Source organism: Oratosquilla oratoria, chromosome 12 (genome assembly GCF_046742065.1).
Source record: "Oratosquilla oratoria isolate Oo_2021 chromosome 12, ASM4674206v1, whole genome shotgun sequence".
Classification (NCBI taxonomy): domain Eukaryota; kingdom Metazoa; phylum Arthropoda; class Malacostraca; order Stomatopoda; family Squillidae; genus Oratosquilla; species Oratosquilla oratoria.
Genome location: NC_134788.1, coordinates 13,756,017 through 13,778,935, shown reverse-complemented (window position 1 = coordinate 13,778,935; position 22,919 = coordinate 13,756,017). Strand labels below are relative to the sequence as shown.

General features: G+C 39.4%; 1 protein-coding gene across 1 annotated transcript; it reads left to right on the top strand.

Moving 5' to 3' along the window:
- The first annotated feature begins 2,224 nt into the window (after positions 1 to 2,224).
- On the top strand, positions 2,225 to 21,267 carry LOC143030563 (uncharacterized). Its single transcript, XM_076193715.1, has 2 exons — positions 2,225 to 2,653; positions 18,204 to 21,267. Exon 2 carries the CDS (start codon positions 18,816 to 18,818, stop codon positions 20,346 to 20,348), a length of 1,533 nt encoding a protein of 510 aa, XP_076049830.1. The 5' UTR covers positions 2,225 to 2,653; positions 18,204 to 18,815; the 3' UTR covers positions 20,349 to 21,267.
- The last annotated feature ends 1,652 nt before the right edge of the window (positions 21,268 to 22,919 follow it).

The following is a 22,919-nucleotide window of genomic DNA, read 5'->3' as shown; positions in this document are numbered from 1 at the left end:
GAGACAATATACGAATGCGTGCGTACAGCAGCACGGGGGCAGAGTAACATCAACTCACCGCCAAACCTTGATTTGGCGCGAAAACATAGAGAAGCTTACTTGGATTCTCTCTACAGACTGTACAACGATGGTTAATAAATAATACAATGACAATATTAAGGACTAACAACATCCCATACATAATTACACAATTACAGTATTAATTATACAATGGTTGAAATATGTAACTCGTAATTGAACAATACGTAAGTATAATACGTAACAATAATTGTACAGCGCTACAACGCACCACGCCATTACAATGAGCAAAAACGTACAGAACCAAGGAAACAGGCCAACTGGTAAATTATGCAAGAATCACAACATCGCCAAAACTCCATTACAAGAAGACCAAGATGTCTATTAATACAAATGCAGCGCGCGCGCGCGCGTGTGTGTGTGTGTGTGCCTGTATATGCGCATGTGTGATTCACCATGGTCTTGGACCACGTGTTGGACCCGTGATCGACGGCTACTACCCTCCCGGATGAGAGCTCAGAGCTCATGTATGGCCGATCTGTGGGTAATGCTGTGACATGACACACACACACACACACACACACACACACACACACACACACACACACACACACACACACACACACACACACACACACACACACACACACACAAGTTTTCGCCCACAGCGATACTGACATTATTTCAACTCTGAGTGGGGTTCGAACTCGGACCACTGGGTTAGCAGTTGCGAACGCTACCACTGCACCGTCAAATCGTATATATGTATCAATGTATTTGTGCATGTGTATATATGCATGTGTGTGTGCGTCCAACTATGTGTACGTGGTTGTATGTGTGTGTATGTGCATGTATGTGATTCAATATACAACAGGCCTCGCAGTGCGGGGGCTGCTTTCGTGACGGATGGTTTGACCTACGGCAGGAGAGTATCCGATCATGCGTCCACTCTCCAAGCTGAGGCCATATCGGTCCAAGGAGCGTTAGAGCATGCTCTAATATCTCGAGCCGGTCCTGTGGTGATCCACACGGATTCACAGTCTCTGTTAGGCAGCTTAGAATCGACACAGCCCAGCGACAATGTACGCCTACTGACCTCCATACTAGCACTCCTGCTGAAGCTGCATCAGCAAGGCAGAAGTGTTACGCTCAACTGGGTGCCAAGCCACGTAGGCGTCCCAGGTAACGAGCTAGCCGACGCCGCAGCAGAAGCGGCGCGCCAAAGACCCGAAGTCGATGTTGTCGTCCCTCTCAGCAGAAATCAGTTGCGCCTACGCACCAGGGGTCTCAATCAGATACAACGGTTCCTCCAGCACAGACTGGAGGCAGAGGAGTCAGAGAGGACGAGGTGGTACAGGGCAGTCACAGACTACGAGCCCCTTGTACTTCCTCGCTCCACACCTAGAAAAGTGGAAACTGCTCTTCCGTCTGCGACTGGAGGACCGTTGTTTCTGGCAAATAAAGAACAACCCTTCACCTGAAGAAAGAAGATGCCGCCACTGCAGCCACCCAGAAGCCACCCTAGACCACTACCTCAAGCATTGCCCCGCAACTGCTTTTCTGAGGAGAGGGCCTCCGACAACATCTGAGGGTCTTGTGCGTCGCTTATGCCGCCACCTTAGCGAATACGAACTGCGTCGGCTGGTGGAGTGTCAGCCCCCCCTTTAATTTATATTCCACTGCGTTTCTTCATGTCAGGAAAGGTGACTGGATGTGCATACATATTTCACATAGGTATGCACATCCAACAAATGTATGAGTGGGCGTGGCCAAAGCCACACACACTCATACATTAAATCACCCCCACTTCTCTTTTTAATTTATACACATTTATTTACACTGTTTACTGCATTCTGTTGATACGTGGGGTGCATTCACTGAGATGTGCATGCGTATTTCATATACGCATGCACATCTTGTGAATGTATGAGTATGTGTGGTTGGGCCCACATCAAAGCCCGTGGGAGCTTCACTCCCGAATTTTATAGATAGACTCAAAACCCCCTCATCAGTCCACCGCTCTACTTCGATGCAGTGTTGCCATCCTGCGGAAACTCGTCATCGAAACGGATAGATACGTCATTCAGTGGACATGGCGTCATCAGCGGAATTATGCCCGTAATGTCCTTTTTCTTCTTAATTCAGAAGTATATGGTAGAAAAAATAAAATTACAATTCGATATGTCTTGTTATTGTATTTTCTAAGTTAAAATAGGTTTAATCACGTACTATGAATGTTAGTACGAGGTGATTACCTGCACTGGACTACGGAAATGGCCAGCTCAGTATTTATTGCTAGACTTCCTCATTGCATTTACCTCCGTGACATATGACAAAACTGCCATCCTCCCTTATCTACACTTATCCAGAGTGCAATATAACCTAGGTTGGCCAGATACAAGTCCATACATCGCATCATTACATTGCAATCATATTACTGGACAAGTCGACAGCTTTCTCAGATACAGCAGTCACCCCTGTAATTTGAATCTAGTACGTTTTCTTTCACTGTAAATGAGGAAACGACGGAAATTGGAGCTACGGACAAACGGTAACATTGCTTCGATGTCAAAGTCGTCCTTCAACCCCTCCTCGAGAATCTGTTTGTAGCAGTCGACTTTGTTCTTCAAAAGATGTGAGCCTTCTTTCGGGTACCACTCTACTCTCCGCCTATGTGGTATAACGACAGAAACTTAATAATTTTACAAGTTATAATACATCAATGTAATATGTTATTCCTGGCAGAAATCAATAACAGAAAAAGTTTATAAAAGCTATACACAAACAAACGTTGTCGCTTCGACTATTTGAGATTCCGTCTTTCTTTTGATAGATGTGGAGGTCGAAGAAATTAAAGTATGATAAATTCGTTAGTTCTAACCTAACCTAACCTGCATTCAGTAATGCGGTATCTATAATTCTAGAGGTCATCAGGGTCGTCACCGTTGTCTTCGACTTCTGAATCTATGAAAAAATGATGGTGTTTAAACTCTAAAGGAGTCAACGCGACTTCATTCGTTTGTGCATAGCTTTTAGCAATGTTTTCTGTTAGTGATTTTCACCAAGAAAAATATTTATTATCTTGATGTAATATAATTTACAAAATTAATGTGTAATTTTCTAATGCTATATCACTTCTGAAAACATAGTGCACACAAAACTATTTCCATTGTGGTAGTGTATATGGCATTCTAATAAGACTAAATGTGCAGTTATTTTTCAAGATATTTGACAGTCTTACAGCTACAGTTACCTATATCATTAACTAGCTCTTATCATTCTGAGTGTTTTGAACCAGAAATACAAGACTACAAACTCATAGAAACATCAGTAATTACATAAAAAGTGAGAGAGAGATTGGCAAATCTATTTGTATTTACTAATGGTTAGGTTAAGTAAGGGAATTTGTGAAATTTCATCTCACCTGCTAACACAACAGTTTGTATATTTTTTGGGTATAATTGCATTTATGAACAATGTGTGATAGTACATTTTTTAATATATCTGATAGAGCCCATTATTACCATAATTTTGGACTGTTGAATCATATCAAGCAAACGGAATATGAGATAATGAATTTAAATCAGTTAAGAAAATTTGGGGATCATACCACCTTGGACTGCCTATCTCTGTCTTCAAATTGCTCCTTTGACTACGTGTTCATTTGTTTACCAGACACATGTACCACTCAATCATAATGTCATGAACAGCCAGTGATGAGATGCTCATTAGCTGTAGCCAATTAACGATCATTATTTCAAACATCCTCTGCAGTGGTTTGTAAAGTAAGGGGAAGTGCACTCAGTTTAAATCTTAGAGTTGCTATGGCAGTTGTATCAATTACATGTCCTGGCTGTCCCTACGATTATTGGAGATCCAAAAATGGACAAAATGGTGAATGAATACTTTGAACAGTATTTGATGAGGTATTTGTTCATCCATTCCATTGAGGATTCTGTAATTCACCATTGATTTATGGTTGCTGCTAACAATCTGTACAAGCCAGACAGGAATTGACAGGAAGATCATCCACTTTACCATATTGATATCTCAGATGACAATCCAGGTCAAGTTAATAGCACTTTATGTAAAATAGCCATGTTCTTGTTGATTTTATGTGTTTTCAATGAGTCTAATGTGCATATTTGTTGGTAAACAGCCTTCAGAATTTTTCTTGTTGATTTTAAGCATTTTCAACAATTCTGACATGAGTAGTTGTTGGAAATTAATTGTTAAGATTAGGTGGGCTAGGTTTGGTTAGGTTACGTTAGAAAATTTGGGGGTGGTCCATCATTACAATCAAATATCACAATTGCCTTTTGGTACAATATATGATAGGGGGTAGGTTAGGTTAGTAGTACTATAAAAAATGCAGGTGAAGTTAATAGCACTTTATAAAGAATAGCCATGTTTCACTAGGTAGCATCATCAGTGATTAATAGGTTAGTAAACATGAGTTTAAATGGCCTCCAGAAATATTATTTCATGTTAATTTTTTGCATTTTCAACATTTCTGATGTGTGCAGTAAATGGCCTCCAGAAATATTTTTTCTGGTTGATTTTATGTGTTGTCAACAATTCTGATGTGCATTGTTGAAAATTACTCAATTGTGTATATTCTTGTTATATTTAAAAAGATAAAAACTGCATGAAGAATGAATAATTTCCTCAAAAAACAAATGCTAGAATCGATGAAGACGCATCAGAATCAACAGGGAAAATTATTTCTAGTGGTTGTAAATTATATTGTATGGACATGCAATTTTATAAGTTTTTGCATCTACATTATGATACCCAACAATTTTTCGCAGTAACATTTCTTGCAGAAATTTATATTAAGGAATGGAGAAAAAAATCTCGCAACTTTCCTACCATGCGTAACCAATGCACCATTTCTGTTGCAAGCATTGCCCACTATTTATTTCTTGAAACATATGTTTTTCTCCTTATTCTAACCAAGCCTATGTAACCTAACCTACCACAACTTAAAGCTAGCCTAACTAATTCCCTTGACAAAAAACAAAACAAAAAAAAAAACGGACACACACCAATATCGCAACCTACCAAGTATCCGCAACTGAGGTGCCATTTATGTTGTGAGGATCACCCAATATTTTTTCATGAAACATATGTTTTTCTCTCTATTCTAATCTTACCTAAAGCTAGCCTAACTAGTCAAAATGACAAAAAATGTAAATACTGTAAAGTGTGCAGGGACTAACTTACACCTAAGAGGAATTTAGACACTGCAAGGTACAGAGATGGGATACCACGAGTATAGCTCCCTCTCCCATAAGATACAACTAAGTAAATATTTGGTACACTGGACATCTACAACACTGTTTTGTCTGCAGGTGGTGTGAAGGTTGCAGAGGCGTGGGAAAACATTACTAAGGAAAGATGTTGGAGTTGTTGTAATATAGATGTAAACAATATACAAATTGCTGTGCGACAGCCATGACACTGTTTCAATTGCAGGAAGGTTGCAGGAGTTATTTTTTCTCCAACCTTTGATATTAATTTCTGCAAGAAATGTTACTAAGAAAAGTTGTTAGATTTGTTGTAATATAGATGCAAATATATATATATATATATATATATATATATATATATATATACATATATATATATATATATATACACATATATACAAAATACTGTGCTGGTGTATGAGAAGACACAAATACCCAAGCCAGATCTCACAGATGCACTTCTTATCTCTATTATTGGCTAGCTCTTATCGTTCTGAGCAATTGATATTGATTTGTAGAAATTTACATACATATACCGAAGGATTTTCCCCCCCTACATGGGGGGTAGCCCAAAAGGAAAAGGCACAGAAATCACTCCCACTCATTTCACTTCCCACATACTCCACTCCCCTCCACCCTCCTCCCTCCCTCCTTTCTTGGCACCTCCTGGATGACGGATCATCCCTGCATCCTGTCCTCTGCCCTGGGTCAGAAGCAGTGTCGCAAGACACAGCACATCCACAGCTAGGCCGCTTCATAAATTCGGCGACCCCCCTTCTTTGTCCCCTCATGCAGGAAATGAGAAGACGGGAAGAAATCCCCTTGGAAAAATTTTGAAAAAAAAAACAAAAAAAAAACAAGACTGGTGAGCATCTTTATATGTATCCTGTGTTAGATGGGTGTTACATGGAGTGTCTGAAGAAGGGAGGTACAGTAATAATGGACTGCTTAGAGAGGTTGTTTAATGTATGCCTAAGAGAGGGTAGAGTGCCAGAGGACTGGAGGAGTGCCTGTATTGTTCCACTTTACAAAGGAAAAGGGGACAATGTGAATGTAGCAGATTCAAAGGGATGAGTTTGTTGAATGTAGTTGGCAAGGTTTATGGGAGGGTTTTGAATGAAACAATTAGGTGAGGAAGAGAGGGAGTAATTGGTGAGGAACAGTGTGGGTTCAGGAAAGGTGGGGGATTGCGTGGATCAGATTTTTGTGGAAAGGCAGATATGTGAGAAAGCTTTAGGAAAAGGTGAGGATGTTATGTGGGGCCTTATGGATTTAGAAAAGGCTTATGGCAGGGTAGACAGGAAGGCATTGTGGGAGGTTTTATAGATATATGAGATTGGAGGACAACTGTTAAGAGCAGTAGAGAGTGTTTATGAGAGGAATAGAGCCTATGTTACAATGGGAAATGGAGAGAGTGAGTAGTTTGAGGTAAAGTTGGGACTGGATCAGGGATATGTCATGTTGCCATGGCTGTTCAATGTGTACATGGATGGGTGGTGGATGAGGTAAAGGTGAGGGTAATGGACAGGGGATTGGAAAATGGAGAAAAGTGGTAGATGAGCCAGTTGTTGTTTGTTGACAACACTGTGCTTGTGATAGGGTCAGAGGAGGAATTAAGGGGGTTTGTGACAGAGTTTGGAAAGGTATGCGATAGGAGAAAGTTCAAGATAAATGTGGATAAGAGCAAGTTAATGAGGTGTACAATGGTAGAGGATGGCATCAAGTTTATAATAAGTCTAAAAGGAGAGAGGCTGAAGGAAGTGAATAGCTTTAGGTATTTGGGGTTTGCATGTGGTAGGAAAGGGAGAAATGGAAGTGGAAGTAAATTGTAGATTGAGAGAAGCAAGTAAATGCCTTGGGAGATTAAAAAGTTATGAGAAATAGGCAACTGGGAATGGATGCATAGAGGAGATTTTATAAAAGGGTGATTGTGCCGACAGCATGGTATGGGACAGACACTTGGAATTTAAGGGAGGCAGAGAGGAAAAGTTTAAATGTGTTTGAGATGAAATATTTGAGTAGTATGGTAGGGGTTACTAGGTTGGAAAGAGTGAGAAAAAAGGGGAGGAGGAGAGTGGGAGTGGAAAAGGAGATGGCAGATAGGGCTGATGAATGATTATTGGGATGGTTTGGACACATGGAAAGAATGAGTGATAAAAGATTTGTTAAAGTGGAGTGGAAGGCAGAGGCGGAGTGAGTGAACTTGAGGGGACAACCAAGGATGAGATGGATGGATGGGGTGAAATGGCCATTAAGCAAGAGAGGAACATCAGTTGAAGAAGGAAGGGAGGAGGCAGGAGATAGGGATGAGTGGGGAGAGTATGGATGATACTGTTATGCAAGGAAGGGAGGGGGGTTAGGGGGGTGCTTATGTGTGAATGATATTTTGACACTGCCCAAAGGTGTTTCTCCCCTTCTCATTTTCTACATAGGGGGATGGAGAGGAGGGTCACTGATCAAGTGAAGCGTCCTTGCTGTGGATGTACTGTGTCTTGCTACATTGCTTCTGACCCAGGGTGTTTGGTGGGATACAGAGACGACTCATCATCCATGAGAAGCTAAGATGAGAGATGGGGAAAGGGGAGTGGAATACCTTTGACTTGGCTACTTCCCTTATAAGGGGGTGAAAAGCTCTTGGTATGTGAATAGTATCATGTTTGCTTAGGACATAAGAATGAAGGAGACTGCAAGAGACCGTAAGGGCTACACTAAGCAGTTTCATGAAAAGCTCTTGGTATGTGAATAGTATCATGTTTGCTTAGGACATAAGAATGAAGGAGACTGCAAGAGACCGTAAGGGCTACACTAAGCAGTTTCATGAAAAGCTCTTGGTATGTGAATAGTATCATGTTTGCTTAGGACATAAGAATGAAGGGAGACTGCAAGAGACCATAAGGCCTACACTAAGCAGCTCCATGAAAAGCTTTTGGTATGTGAATAGTATAATGTTTGCTTAGAACATAAGAATGAAGGAGACTGCAAGAGACCATAAGGCCTACACTAAGCAGTTCCATAAAAAGCTTTTGGTATGTGAATAGTATCATGTTTGCTTAGAACATAAGAATGAAGGAGACTGCAAGAGACCATAAGGCCTACACTAAGCAGTTCCATGAAAAGCTTTTGGTATGTGAATAGTACCATGTTTGCTTAGGACATAAGAATGAAGCAGACTGCAAGAGACCATAAGGCCTACACTAAGCAGTTCCAAGAAATGCTTTTGGTATGTGAATAGTATCATGTTTGCTTAGAACATAAGAATGAAGGAGACTGCAAGAGACCATAAGGGCTACACTAAGCAGTTTCATGAAAAGCTTTTGGTATGTGAATAGTATCATGGTTGCTTAGAACATAAGAATGAAGGAGACTGCAAGAGACCATAAGGCCTACACTAAGCAGTTTCATGAAAAGCTTTTGGTATGTGAATAGTATCATGTTTGCTTAGAACATAAGAATGAAGGAGACTGCAAGAGACCATAAGGCCTACACTAAGCAGTTCCATGAAAAGCTTTTGGTATGTGAATAGTATCATGTTTGCTTAGAACATAAAAATGAAGGAGACTGCAAGAGACCATAAGGCCTACACTAAGCAGTTCCATGAAAAGCTTTTGGTATGTGAATAGTATCATGTTTGCTTAGAACATAAGAATGAAGGAGACTGTAAGAGACCATAAGGCCTACACTAAGCAGTTCTATGTCCATTACCACCTCTCATCCCCATCTATAAAGTTGTGTAACCATTTCTTAAAGCAACCAATAGTTTCAGTGCTCACTACATGGTAACTAAGTCTATGCCATTTGTTAACCACCCATTAGTAAACCAGTTCCTGCTTATTTCCTTACATTCATATTGGTGGATGATGTTCCATCTCATCTTCCTCAGTTCAAAAATTAAGAATATAATTATGAAGTTCAGTCTGAATTCAGTGTACATTGATTGTAATATTCTCGTGAGTAAAACCTTAATATATACTCTGCAAGCCCAGAATGGTAGATAAGTCTGATGAAAGATTATTGGAATGTTTTGGGCACATAGATGGGGGGAAAGGAGTATTGAGCAAGAGGGGAATGTCTGTTGAGAAAGGAAGGGAGAAGGCAGGAGATAGGGATAAGTGGAGAATAACTGTATGGATGATACTGTCGTGGAAGGAAGGGAAGGATGGAGGTAGGGGGTGTTTATTTGTGAATGATATATTGATGCAGCCTGAAGGGATTTCTCCCCTTTTCTATTTTTCTGCATGAGAGGATGGAGAGTGGGGGTTGCTGATAAAGTAAAGCAGCCTTGCTGTGGATGTACTGTGTCTTGCTGCATTGCGTTTGACACAGGGCAGTTGACAGATGCAGGGATGACCCGTCATCCATGAGGAGCTGAGATGGGAGGAGTGGAAAGAAGTGGTGGAGGGGGATGAGATGGGTGTCAATGGGTACGTTCCTCTGACTTGTCTACCTCCCTTATAAGGGGAAAAAGCTCTTGGTATGTAGATAGAAAAGATAGATAATTGAAATGTGTATAAAGAGTGGGAGGGCTTAGACTATAAAAACTAGCATTTTTGGTCATTCTATAGTGCAGATTTGCACCTATGGTGGCCAGTCTTAGACCATGAATCCCACAATTAGTGGGGGAAGATTGCAAATAACAGAATATGCTTGGTGTAACGGAATTATGGTTGAGGTCAGTTGGGGGGAGGACACAGAGGACCCAAATCTATGTAAGATTACATAAGGGAACTTATAACTCCTCATACTATAATACAGTGACTTGTAATTATTCCCCTAGTTATAATACAGTGACTTGTAATTATTCCCCTAGTTATAATACAGTGGCTTGTAATTATTCCCCTAGTTATTTCAAACTTCTAGCAAATCTGGCCTCTGCTAAATAGGGACTTGTTGAAGCAGTTTCTACTGTAGTACAATATGAAAGGAGACTTGATGAATTCTGGGTGAATGAGGAGACTAAATCTAATTTCGAGGAAATTCTTAGCAGACACACCTGGTTGAGGTCAGTTGGGGGAGGACACAGAGGACACAAATCTATGTAAGATTACATAAGGGAACTTATAACTCCTCATACTATAATACAGTGACTTGTAATTGATATGATGTGGACTTGTGGTGTATATATAAAGATTTTACTCACAAGAATATTACAAACCATGCACACAAAATTCAGGCTGGACTTCATTTTTGTACCAAGGAAGACAAGATGGAGCCCCATCCCCCAATAAGAATGTGAGAACAATGTAAGCAAATAGGATACTGTCTATTTATATACCAAGATGTTTTTCCCCCTTATAAGTGGGTAGCCAAGTCAAAGGCATGTACCTATTCCCACCCATTACACTCCCTTCCACCACCCTTTCCCTCCTCTCAGCTCCTCATGGACGACGGGTCATCCTCCCAGTATCCCACCAACTGCCCTGGGTCAGAAGCATTGTAGCAAGACAGCACATCCACAGCAAGGACGCTTCACTTGATCAGTGACCCTCCTCTCCATACCCTTATGCAGAAAATGAGAAGGGGAGAAATCCCTTTGGGCTATGTCAAAATGCCATTCACACATAAGCACCCCCTACCCCCCTACCCCTATCCTTCCCTTCCTTGCATAACAGTATCATCTATACACAGTCACTCTCCACTCATCCCTATCTCCTGCCTTCTCCCTTCCTTGCTCAACAGACATTCCCCTCTTGCTTAATGGCCCTTTCACCCCATCCATCCATCCATCTCATACTTGGTTGTCTCCTCAAGTTCACTTCATTCACTTCTGCCTTCCACACCTCTTTAACCCCTTTGGTATGATGACGCCTACATAGGCATCATGAGACATGAGTGGGTACATGTGGATGCTAGCGTCAGTGTTTTTATTTTTTATTTTATTATTATTATTATTATTATTATTATTATTATCATTATTATTTTATTTTATTTATTTATTATTATTATTTCTTTTTTTTTGTAGTTGTACATGAATTACCCCGGGATTCTGTCAACTGGTTTGATCATGTTTTCTGTGTTTATTATCACTCAGACTAAAAGAGAATGAGTAATACAGCAGTGACTTTATATAATGTGATTAGTGTGATGAACCATACATATGGCAGCTGATGCTGTGCTAAAAAATTTGACTCATACTGAAGTGGTTAACTAATCTTTCATCACTTGTTCTTTCAATAATATTTCATCAGCCCTATCTGCTATCTCCTTTTACAATTCCACTTTCCTCCTCTCCTCATTTCTCACTTAATCCAATCTAGTAACCCCTACCATACTTCTCAGACATTTCATCTCGAACACATTTAAACTTTTCCTCTCTACCTCTCTTAAATCCCAAGTCTCTGCCCAATGCAGTGTCATTGGCACAATCACCCCTTCATACAATCTCTTCTGCATCCATTCCCAGTTGCCTGTTTCTCATGACACTTTTTAATCCTCCTAGGCATTTACTTGCTTCCTTCAACCTACAATTTACTTCCACCTCCACTCCTCCCTTTCCCGCCACATGGGACCCCAAATACCTAAAGCTATCCATTTCCTTCTGCCTCTCTCCTTTTAGGTTTACTTCCAATTCACTACCATCCTCTACCCTTGTACACCTCATCACCTTGCTTTTATCCATTGCATACCTTTCCAAACTTTCTTGTTGACTCCCTTAATCCCTCCTCTCACCCTGTCAAAAATGCCATGTCATCAGCAAACAGTAACTAGCTCACCTCCCACTTTTATTTTCTTTAACAATCTCCAGTCCCCTGTCCATTATCCTTGCTGCTACCTCCCGCACCACCTCATCCATGTATTTGTTTTTTTCTTGAAAAATATGAAAATTTTGAAATATCAGTCTTGATCACAAACCCAAACTTGTGATTAAATTATATATATATATATATATACATATATATATATATATATATATATATATATTAATAATGCAATATAAAAAACCAGGAAATGACACTTAGAACTGAACAAAAAATGTGTTACATGGTGTTATCTATTTGGTTATATAAAAAAAATGTGTTACATGGTGCTATTTATTTGGTTATATACAAAAAATGTGTTACATGGTGTTATCTATTTGGTTATATCAATATCATATCAGCTTCATGAATATAGTGGTGAGTGCCCTGACCCATTCATATTGCTTCACTACAATGTAGTAAACAAACACACAGTTGCCAGATCATCTCTCCAACACAAGTTACTGTCCAACCAGTGTACTGGATTTAAGTGCTGACAATAGCACACTTTTCTGTACTACTATTATGTTCTTGTATAAAGTGTTCATATGGGAAAGATCCATTTGAGAAGTGTTGTGGGAAATGGTCAAATGAGACCAAAGCTCACTTAATGTCCAACACCTAAACTAAGATAATACTACATACATATACCAATGCCCCCTCCCCCTTACAAGGGAAGTAGCCAAAGTCAAAGTCATAAATCCATTCCCATCCATTTCATCCCCACATATTCCACTCCCATTCACCACCCCTCCCTCTCTTCTTGGCTCCACATGGATGAAGGGTCATCCCTGCAACTCACCTACTGCCCTAGGTCTGAAGTAATGTAGCAAGACACATCACACCCACAGCAAGACTGCTTCGTTTAATTAACACCCCCCTCCCCCTTTCCATCCCTGCATGCAGAAAAAGAGAAGACAGGGAGTACCCTTTGGGCTGTCAGAATATCATTCACACATATTCCCTCACCCTCCACCCCTCACCCACTCCCATGCATCACAGCATTATCCATATAAACCATTCTCCATTCACCCCTACCATTTGTCTTCTCCCTTCCTCAACAGACATTCCCCTCTTCCCCAAAACCCCCTTTACCCCATCCATCCATCTCATCCTTAGTTGCCCCTGCATGTTCATCCCTCCACCTCTGCTTTCCACACTTCTTTTACTAATCTTTCTTCACTCATTCTTTCCATGTGCCTAAACCATCCCAATACTCTTTCATCAACCCTATCTCCCAACACCCTTTCCATCCCACCTTCCTCTTCACCTCGTTTCTCACTCAATCCAGCCGAGTAACCCCTACTGTACTTTTCAGGCATTTCATCTCAAACGCATTTAAACTCTTCCTCTCTTATGTTCCATGTTTCTGCCCCATACAGTGCTGTCAGCACAATCACTCCTTCATATAATCTCCTCTTGGCATCCATTCCCAGATGTCTATTTCTCATCATACTTTTTAATCCTCCAAGGTATTTACTTGGTTCTCTCAATCTACATTTTACCTCCACTTCCACTCCTCCCATTCCCACCACATTTGCACCCAAGTATCTAAAACTGTCCATTTCTCCCAGTCTCTCTCCCTTAATACTCGCTTCCAATTTGCTGCCACTTTCTCCCCTTGTACATCTCATCACCTTTTACCTACATTTATCTTCAACTTCCTTCTTTTGCACACCTTCCCAAACTCTGTAACTAACTTCCTTAATCCCTCATCTGATCCTGCTACAAGTGCAGTGTTGTCAGCAAACAACAACTGGCATATCTCCCACTTTTCTCTATTTTCTTTAACCATCTCCAACCCATAAAGGCCCAAAAAACATCCTTACCTTTACCTAAAGCTTTCTCACATATCTGGCATACCACAAAAATCTGATCCACACAACCCCTACCTGTCTTAAATCCCCACTGTTCCCCACCAACTACTCCCTCTGTACCTCTCCTAATCCTCTTAATCAAAACCCCCCCTTTTTCCTTGTAAAGTGGAACTATATAGACACTCCTCCAGTCATCCACCACTCTACCTCACCAGCCAGTCCACTATCACTGTACCCCCCCCTTTTTTTAGATACTTTGTATGACATCCATCCAACCCATTTGCCTTACCTGCTCTCCATCATTTTAATAACTGCTTTCACCTTATCTTTCCTTATCTCTCCTCCATTTTTCTCATTCATCACTCATTTTCTTAGTGCTTCCCACTGCAACTACCTTTCCCTCCCTATCCTCTGTCACATTTAACAACTCCCTAAAATACTGTGTCCATCTTAGTGCTGTCTCTTTCCTTAGCATCTGCACCTTTTACTTTTTCTTCTCTACTTGATTCACCTCCTCTTCTCCTAATTTCCTTCCAAAACATCTTTTTATTACTTTAAAAATTTTCTGTCATACTCTTAACCCATTTCACATCTGCTCTCCTCTTTGCCTCCTTTATCTCATGCTTTACTTTTCTTTTCTTTTCTTTGTACCTCTCATGTTCTTCTCTCCTATTTTGTAACCAATATGTGAATGCTTGTTTCTTCTCTTCTACAAACTTCTTTGCTTCAACATCCCACTACTCACTACCCTTCTCCTTGTTCCACATACCATCTTTGCACACCTTGTGACTCTCTCCTTGAAACATCCCCATTCCTCTTCCACTCCTAGAACTACTCTCTCCTTCACTCCCTCCCACTCTTCTCTCAGCTTGTTCTTGTATGCCTTTTCTTTCTCATTTAAGCAGTATATTCAAAGCACCTCCCTACCTTCTGTCCATTTCCTTATTCTCCATCTATCCTTCAATCTCAACTTACCTTCCACCAAAAAATTATCAGATATTCCCCCAATCTCTCCCCTCAGAACATGTACATCCAAAATTCTTCCTATTCTTCTCCTGGTTACCACTACATAGTCCAAGCTCTATCTACCACCCTTCCATCCACCACCCTCTTCCATGTGTACTTATGTTTGACTTTCTTCTTAAACACTGTATTTGCTCTCACCACCTCTCTAGATGCTTCTCCACCGTCATCTCTCCACTACAATTTTTTCCTGGAACTTCACACTTCCCAACCACTCTCTCTATTGCAGCGTTTCTCAAACTTTTTACCTTTTCATAACCTTTAAAATAAATTGCATGTCTCAAGGAACCCCTGCAAAAAAAAAAAAAAAAAAAAAAAAAAAAAAAAAAATATATATATATATATATATATATATATATATATATATATATATATATATATATATATATACATATATATATATATATATATACCATATTATTCTCATTTTATTTTCATTGTAATAATAGGTTAAATAGGATGATGTCTATATTACGTTATTACAATAAGCAAGAATGTGTCGTGCATGTCTAATTATATTATGTATATGAAATTAAGTAAAAAATTAAAAGCTTATCTCACTTGCTTTTGTGGAACCCTTAGGGACTTTTTGCAGAACCTTAGGGTTCTGGGGAACCCTAGTTGAGAAACACTGGTCTATTGGTTCATCTCCTACCATAGCATTGAGATCTCCCAAAATCACTACATTGACATTACTCCCTAAATCTAATATATACTCGTTTAAATCTATCCAAAAAAATTCTGTTTCCTCTAAACTTCTCACTACCAGGCCCATATGCATTTAGAAAAACCCACATCTCCCCAGTTTCATCTTCATCCACATTAACTCTGAAGAAACCTCCTTCCATTCCACCACATGTTTACCTATCTCTTCACTTACACTGGTCAACAAAAAGAAACTTTTTATCCCAAAAACTAAAGTAGGTGAATTTAATGGGTTTATTATATGAAATTCAAATACGTTTTCAGAATTAGTCTATTAGGCATGGTATTTTGTGATATAATTAAATTTATAACAAATGTCTGTAATTAATATATAAGGGTGATATTACTAATGTCCTGACCTTTCAAATGTAGCGATATCAGCTTTCCGGTTATATTTGGCTTCTGGAACGTCTCTTCTAAATGTTCAACAGTAATCAGCTAGCAAAGAAGGGCTCCACTTTCCTTAGTACTTAGTTTCCATATTCAAAATTATATCTATGCAGCTTTTTCAACATCAGTAAGCACTTCATCAAACTTTTGATCTTGCATCAGTTCCCTAATCAGTAATCCTACAAAAGTACCTTCTTTAATTTTGGTGTTACTTACAGTGGAAAATATATTTCTCAAATATTTGAATCCTTTGCCAGATTTGTTCATACCCATGACAAACTTCTTCATTACCCTTAGCTTGATATACAAAGGTAGATAATTTTTCTCAGAATCAACAAGTGGAGTCCCCCTTACAAGGGAAGTAGCCAAAGTCAAACTCATAAATCCACTCCCACACTTTATAAACTGATTTTTTTCCCACTCACAAAGAAAGCAACAAAACTTAGTGTGACCATCTGCACTCCTAGTAAAAGTGCCACTACTTTGGTCAAAGCAGATATTCCATTTGAATTCCTCATACTTTATTTTTTTTTTTTTTTTTTTTACAATTAGAGCTCCATACTCTTATTTGTTTCTTTCATATTAGCTGCATGACACACAAGAACAGAGGGAAACTCATTTCCATTAGTAGGATTGCCTTCAAGCTTACTTTGGAAAAGTCAATAAACAATTGCCACTCAGTTGTGTTATACTCATGATCAAGGCCTTTCATAAAGAATGGACATCATTGCAGAATAACAGACCATCCTCAAGTGAGGAAATTTTCTTGGAAACACAATGATGATCATAATAGAAAAAATTAAAGAAGTGCACTGGAACTCAAAAAAAACTATGGGTGACACAACATTTTTTTGAATGTTTTTGGGATTTAGAATGCGAAAAGACAAGGGAAAGAGGTGCCCTCTCTCTTGGGTCAAATTCTTTGTTGACCAGTGTTATTAGTATAGCCCCCCCTTCTCTCCTTCATCCTCTCTTCACTCCTGACACCCTCCCAACTACACTCCCAAACTCAAAATCACCCCTCCCTTTCAACTTAGTTTCACTCAATACCAACACATCCATTTTTCTTCTCACAAACTTGCTGCTTATTTCTTCTCTTTCACACTCACCTGTACCACATCCACACACATTTAAAGACCCAAACCTTAGGGTTCTGGCTGGAAAATTCCCAGATCCTCATATGCCTTTGTTTTTTTTAGGAATGTACCCTTTGGGTCTTCAGATGTAGGATTCCTAGTCCTATCCCCATCCTGTTTTTGTCACTTTTTATAACTCAAGTGGGAACAATTAGTGGCAGTATTCTTCTCCCCTACAACAGGGTTTGGCAAAAAGGGAAATGAATATTCAGAGAAGTGGTACAGGACAGTATTAAGAGTGGGTGGACAGCATAACGGAGGGACAGTTGTAATATCAAATACTTGTAAAGGTTCCACAAAGAGAAGAAAGATTTTTTTTTTTTTAAGATATCACATGCTTCCTGAAAGATGACCAGGTTTGTGTATATAATGCCTGTGTTTATGAGTAAGTGATATCTAGGTTGAAAATGTTAAAGCACTAATTCTCACATTATAACATTATCTTCTTGCTACTTTCACATTTACTGGGATTAAACCTTTGATAGCAGTTCCTTCCTGGGTACGTCATGATTGTTGAGATTGTTTTGGTACATATATCTAATGGCCTTTTTTTATTCTGTTAGACAAAGAGGTGCTACTTAATGTGTACCTCTACAATTTCTTAGATCAATTTCAGTTATTATGTTTTACTAATAATAGGTACACCACTTACCAGTGTATATGAAATTATGTGACTTGCATCACTTGTTTGAGTCAGAAGAGTGAGATGAGCTGAATAAACCTTCCTAGAGTTGGTCGTATTTAGATTCAGGTCTTTTGAGCCCAAACATAGAATGTTATGGAGTCACATTAATATATGACTGCTGAGGCCAGCTGGGCCTTTCGCTACTTCCAAATCTCATGACGTGATGAAAAAGCTAGAGCAAAATTTGAGTTATTCTGGTTGTGATGGGATGAGTATGCATGTAGCTATGATATGATTTTCAGCACATTTCTAATAAAAAAGTAGAGTTCAATACATGATAGCACCTTATCTGTGATGGCATGTACAAAGGGTCTGTTTAGGTACAAAGGGACTTGGGTATGAAATGGTTTGTGTACAAAACATCCACAACCCTATTGCAGTGCATTACACAATTTCAGAGTTAGATAAAAAAATTATAATTACATTTTCCTTTTTTTTTCCAGGAAGAGGGAAACATTTCTTTGGAAGAGCTATTTGTAGAATACATATGTGTCATATGATGAAGAGGATCCTGTGTGACATCTGCTCCACAGCTATATCACGAGTCATCTTGATATTGCACAATGATCCACACTGAAGAGAATCTTTTCCAATGTGACCTATGCAATTCTGCTTTTTCTCAAACAGGGGATCTCAGAGGGACAAAAGTCACCTCAGAGATCATATGGTGACCCACACAGGAGAGAAGCCTTTCCAGTGTGACCTGTAAGATTATACTTTCTCACTAAAGGCTCTCACAAAGCATATGAGGATCCACACAGTAGAGAAGCCTTTTCAGTTTGACCTATGCAATTCTGCTTTCTCACTAAAGGGTGATTTCAAATGACAAATTATGACCCCACGCAAGAAAGAATCCTTTCTAATGTGACCTGTGTGATTTTGCTTTCTCAAAGAAGGGTCCTCTCAAAAAGTATATGAAGACCCACACAGAAGACAAGCCTTTCCAGTGTGACCTCTGTGATTCTGGTTTCTCAAAAAAGTCTTTTCTCTCAAACCATGTGACAGTGTGACCTGTGCAATGGAGTTTTCTCACTAAAAATCATTTCAAATATTACATGATGACAGACACTGAAGAGAAGCCATTCCACTGTGGCCTGTGTAATAAAGCTTTCTCACAAAAGCTTGACCTCAACAATCACATGATGAACCACACAGGAGAGAAGCCTTTCCAGTGTGTCCTGTGTGATTCTGCTTTCTCAAAAAAGAATTCTCTCACAAGACATATAAAGACCCACACAGGAGAGAAGCCTTTCCAGTGTGACCTGTGTGATTCTGCTTTCTCACAAAAGTGTTCTCTTACACAGCATATAATGACCCACACAGGAGAGAAACCTTTCCTATGTGACCTGTGCAATGGAGCTTACTCACGAAAGGATAATCTCACACAGCATATGAAGACCCACACAGGAGAGAAGCCTTTCCAGTGTGACCTGTGCAATGGAGCTTACTCACGAAAGGATAATCTCATGAAGCATATGAGGACCCACACAGGAGAGAAGCCTTTCCAGTGTGACCTGTGCAGTGCAGCTTTCTATCAAAAGCATGACCTCAAATATCACATGATGACCCACACAGGAGAGAAGCCTTTCCAGTGTGACCTGTGCAATGCAGCTTTCTCACTAAAAAATCACCTCAAATATCATATGATGACCCACACTGGAGAGAAGCCATTCCAGTGTGGTCTGTGCAGTAAAGCTTTCTCACGAAAACATTACCTCAATGATCACATGATGATCCACACAGGAGAGAAGCCTTTCCAGTGTGTCCTGTGTGATTCTGCTTTCACACAAAAGAGTTCTTTCACACAGCATATGAAGACCCACACAGGAGAGAAGCCTTTCCACTGTGACTTCTGTGACTCTTCTTTCTCATTAAAGATTTCTCTCACAAGACATATAATGACTCACACGGGAGAGAAGCCTTTCCAGTGTGACCTGTGCGAATCTGCTTTCTCACGAAAGGGTTCTCTCACACAGCATATGAGAACCCACACAGGAGAGAAACCTTTCCAGTGTGACCTGTGCAATGCTGCCTTCTCAAACAAGGGTTCCCTCACACAGCATATAAGGACCCACACAGGAGAGAAGCCTTTCCAATGTGACCTGTGCAATTTTGCTTTCTCAAACAAGAATGATCTCGCAAACCATGTGACGAACCACACTGGGAAGAAGCCTTTCCAATGTGACCTGTGCAATGCAGCTTACTCACAAAAGGGTTCTCTCACACAGCATATGAGGACCCACACAGGAGAGAAGCCTTTCCAATGTGACCTGTGCAATGAAGCTTTCCCACAAAAATATCAACTCAAATTTCATAAGATGACCCACACAGGACGACCATTCCAGTGCAGTCTGTGCAATAAAGCTTTCACACAAAAGGGTCACATCAGAGATCACATGATGATCCACACAGGAGAGAAGCCTTTCCAGTGTGTCCTGTGTGATTCTGCTTTCTCCCAAAAGAGTGCTCTCACATTGCATATGAAGACCCACACAGGAGAGAAGCCTTTCCAGTGTGACCTGTGCAGTGCAACTTACTCACGAAAGCGTTCTTTCACACGTCATATGAGGATGCATGCAGGAGAGTAGCCTTTCTGATGTGACCTGTGTGATGTAGCTTTCTCACTTAAAAATTACCTCAAATATCGTTTAAAGACCCACACAAGAGAGAAGCCATTCCAGCTTGGCCAGTGCTTTCTCACGAAAGGATTGCTTCAAATATCACATGATGACCCATACATTGTGATTTGTGTGATTCAGGTTTCTCACAAGAGGTTTCTCAAAAAACACATGGTGACTCAAGCTGGTGAGAAATCATGAATCATGAATCATGCCATGAATAGTTCCCTCTAAGTAGTACGCCTGTGTGTGTATGTATGTTTCACAACTAGTGCACTAAGGATAAAGAAAGTGTGCACACAGGGTTTTCAAGATGAAATTTAGTTTTTTAGTGAAAGAAGTTGATAATATAATTTCATAATGAATTCAAGACAAAAGAAATATGTGATTTTGAGAATCTGTCAATCACCTTTGAAATGTATGTGTACAATTTGATCATTTCACATGTAGTTTTAAGATCATTTGTACTGTTTGGTGGTTATTCATCACCAGTGTTTGTTCAGTCAATTGAAATAAATCAAGAAGCATGATATAAATTTCGCCCTCTCAGATTAAATTATCCTGATGGCTTGATGATTTTTTGTAATGTATCATATTCTATTTGGAAAAGAAAAGAAAATCTGTAGACTTACCTTTAGAGACACACTGTTCAAGAATAACTGCATGAGCAAAGAAAATACATATAAAAAAAGGCCACTAAAATAGGTTTGAAATAGAAATACTAAGATAAAAGTACAACACCGAAACAAAGCCAAAGCAAAGATCGTAAGTTAAAAATTATGATAAAGGGGAAGGGAGCCTTTGGAAAGGCCCATCCCAACTTTCTACTTTACTGTACTTGAAAGGGAAACAAAAGAAGACAACAACCACAATTAGTAAATGGTGCACAAGGCCACATCTGTATTCTGTAATATGTAACAATTTATGAATTTATAAAATAGTAAAAAAAGTTCTTCAAGTAATAAAATTTCAAAGAACTGATGAACCATGTCAAATTCAAAGGGTATAAAGAGAAAACAAACTGCTAGCTACTAGTGGATAGCTGGATGAAATAATGAAAATTGCTATGTCCATTTACAGGTCAGATTACCTGAGGATGAGGTATAAGAATGGTCAGTGTTTGATATCTCCTCTATTTCACTTTGTAGTTTCTCATCTGGTAGTAAATATATTAATGCTCTTTGTCTTAAATATCATGATTTTCTGGCAAATACCACAGAAATAATTAGTCATGTTAATGACTTCACATTTTCTGTGCAAGAATTAAATAAACTGGAATAATATCAAATTTTACACCAATTGTGGTACCGTATTTTCCGGCCTATAGTGCGCGACTTTTTCCCATTGGAAGGGCCTAAAAATAGGGGGTGCGCATTATCTACGGCCTACAATAAAAATTCTGCGGCTGTGTGTATAATTTGTTTCACAACAACGTGACGATGTTGGCCGTCACAAAGTCGGGACGGCACACTTCTCCGTGACGTTACGTGAGAACAAAAAGAGCCATGGTGACATGATAGAATACGCCAGCATGGGCTATATAAATATTTGGTATAGGTAGGATCTATCGAATCTTATTTTTCACGTTTAAATAGGCCTAAACACCATGAAACATGATCAATATTCATGATATTTGCCCATGTTCACAGCATCCTAGTTTGAATTTTTATGTTGGCTTTGTTGCTTCACTTTAGGTATGGTACAAATTCTGTTGCGGCCGTTCATAAACTCGTGTCAAACACCTGACTACAACACCATCTTTCGGAAGTTATATTAACTAAACGTCACCTCGATGAGAGACTGTCCTATTTCACCACTGTCATTGCAGGTTCAAAGCTAAAACGAAACAGTCTGTAGTTTGTTTCAGTATTGAATAAAAAATGGTACAGACGAATTATTTCCTCAAGATATAAAATGAAAAATTTCTGTAAAAATCCCGAATTTTTTCTGTATATTTTACTTTCAATAAACTTTTTTTATATCACATTTCCTACAAACTATTTAAGCTACAAAGTAATAAGGGACCAACGCACAACATGAGTCATATACCGGTACATGTAGTTCCGACTTTTTCTTAGTTGTGTCCTGATTGATGCCTAAACTGACACTTAATTTAGTGACAAATCAACAGATTTCCCAGCGGTGGCTCTAGCCAATGGAAAATACTTCTCCATGTAACCTCGTTCACATGATACTAAGTAATTAATCGCCGTTATTTCATTGGTTTATTTTTACTAACATTAATTATCGTTGTCTATGCAAATATTTGGGATCCGTAAAACAGCACTGGTACCAACATCATGAACGTTGGCCGTTTTAGCTCACCCGGAATATGCTAGATTAGGGCCGAGATTGACAGTTCTATTGCCAATCTAGCCTACACTAAACACCCTCTTGCGAGAGTTTGTTAAACTAAACGTCACTTCAGTAAAGACACTCATGAACCGAAACATAGTTTGTTGCTGCATGGCGATAAAAACTTGTACACGGTGATAAAAACTTGTAAGATGAATTATTCCCTCAGGATAGTAAGTTACAATT

What these genes read in the sequence shown, in the direction of transcription:
- LOC143030563 (XM_076193715.1), top strand. Translation starts at nt 18,816, where the DNA reads ATGATGACAGACACTGAAGAGAAGCCATTCCACTGTGGCCTGTGTAAT.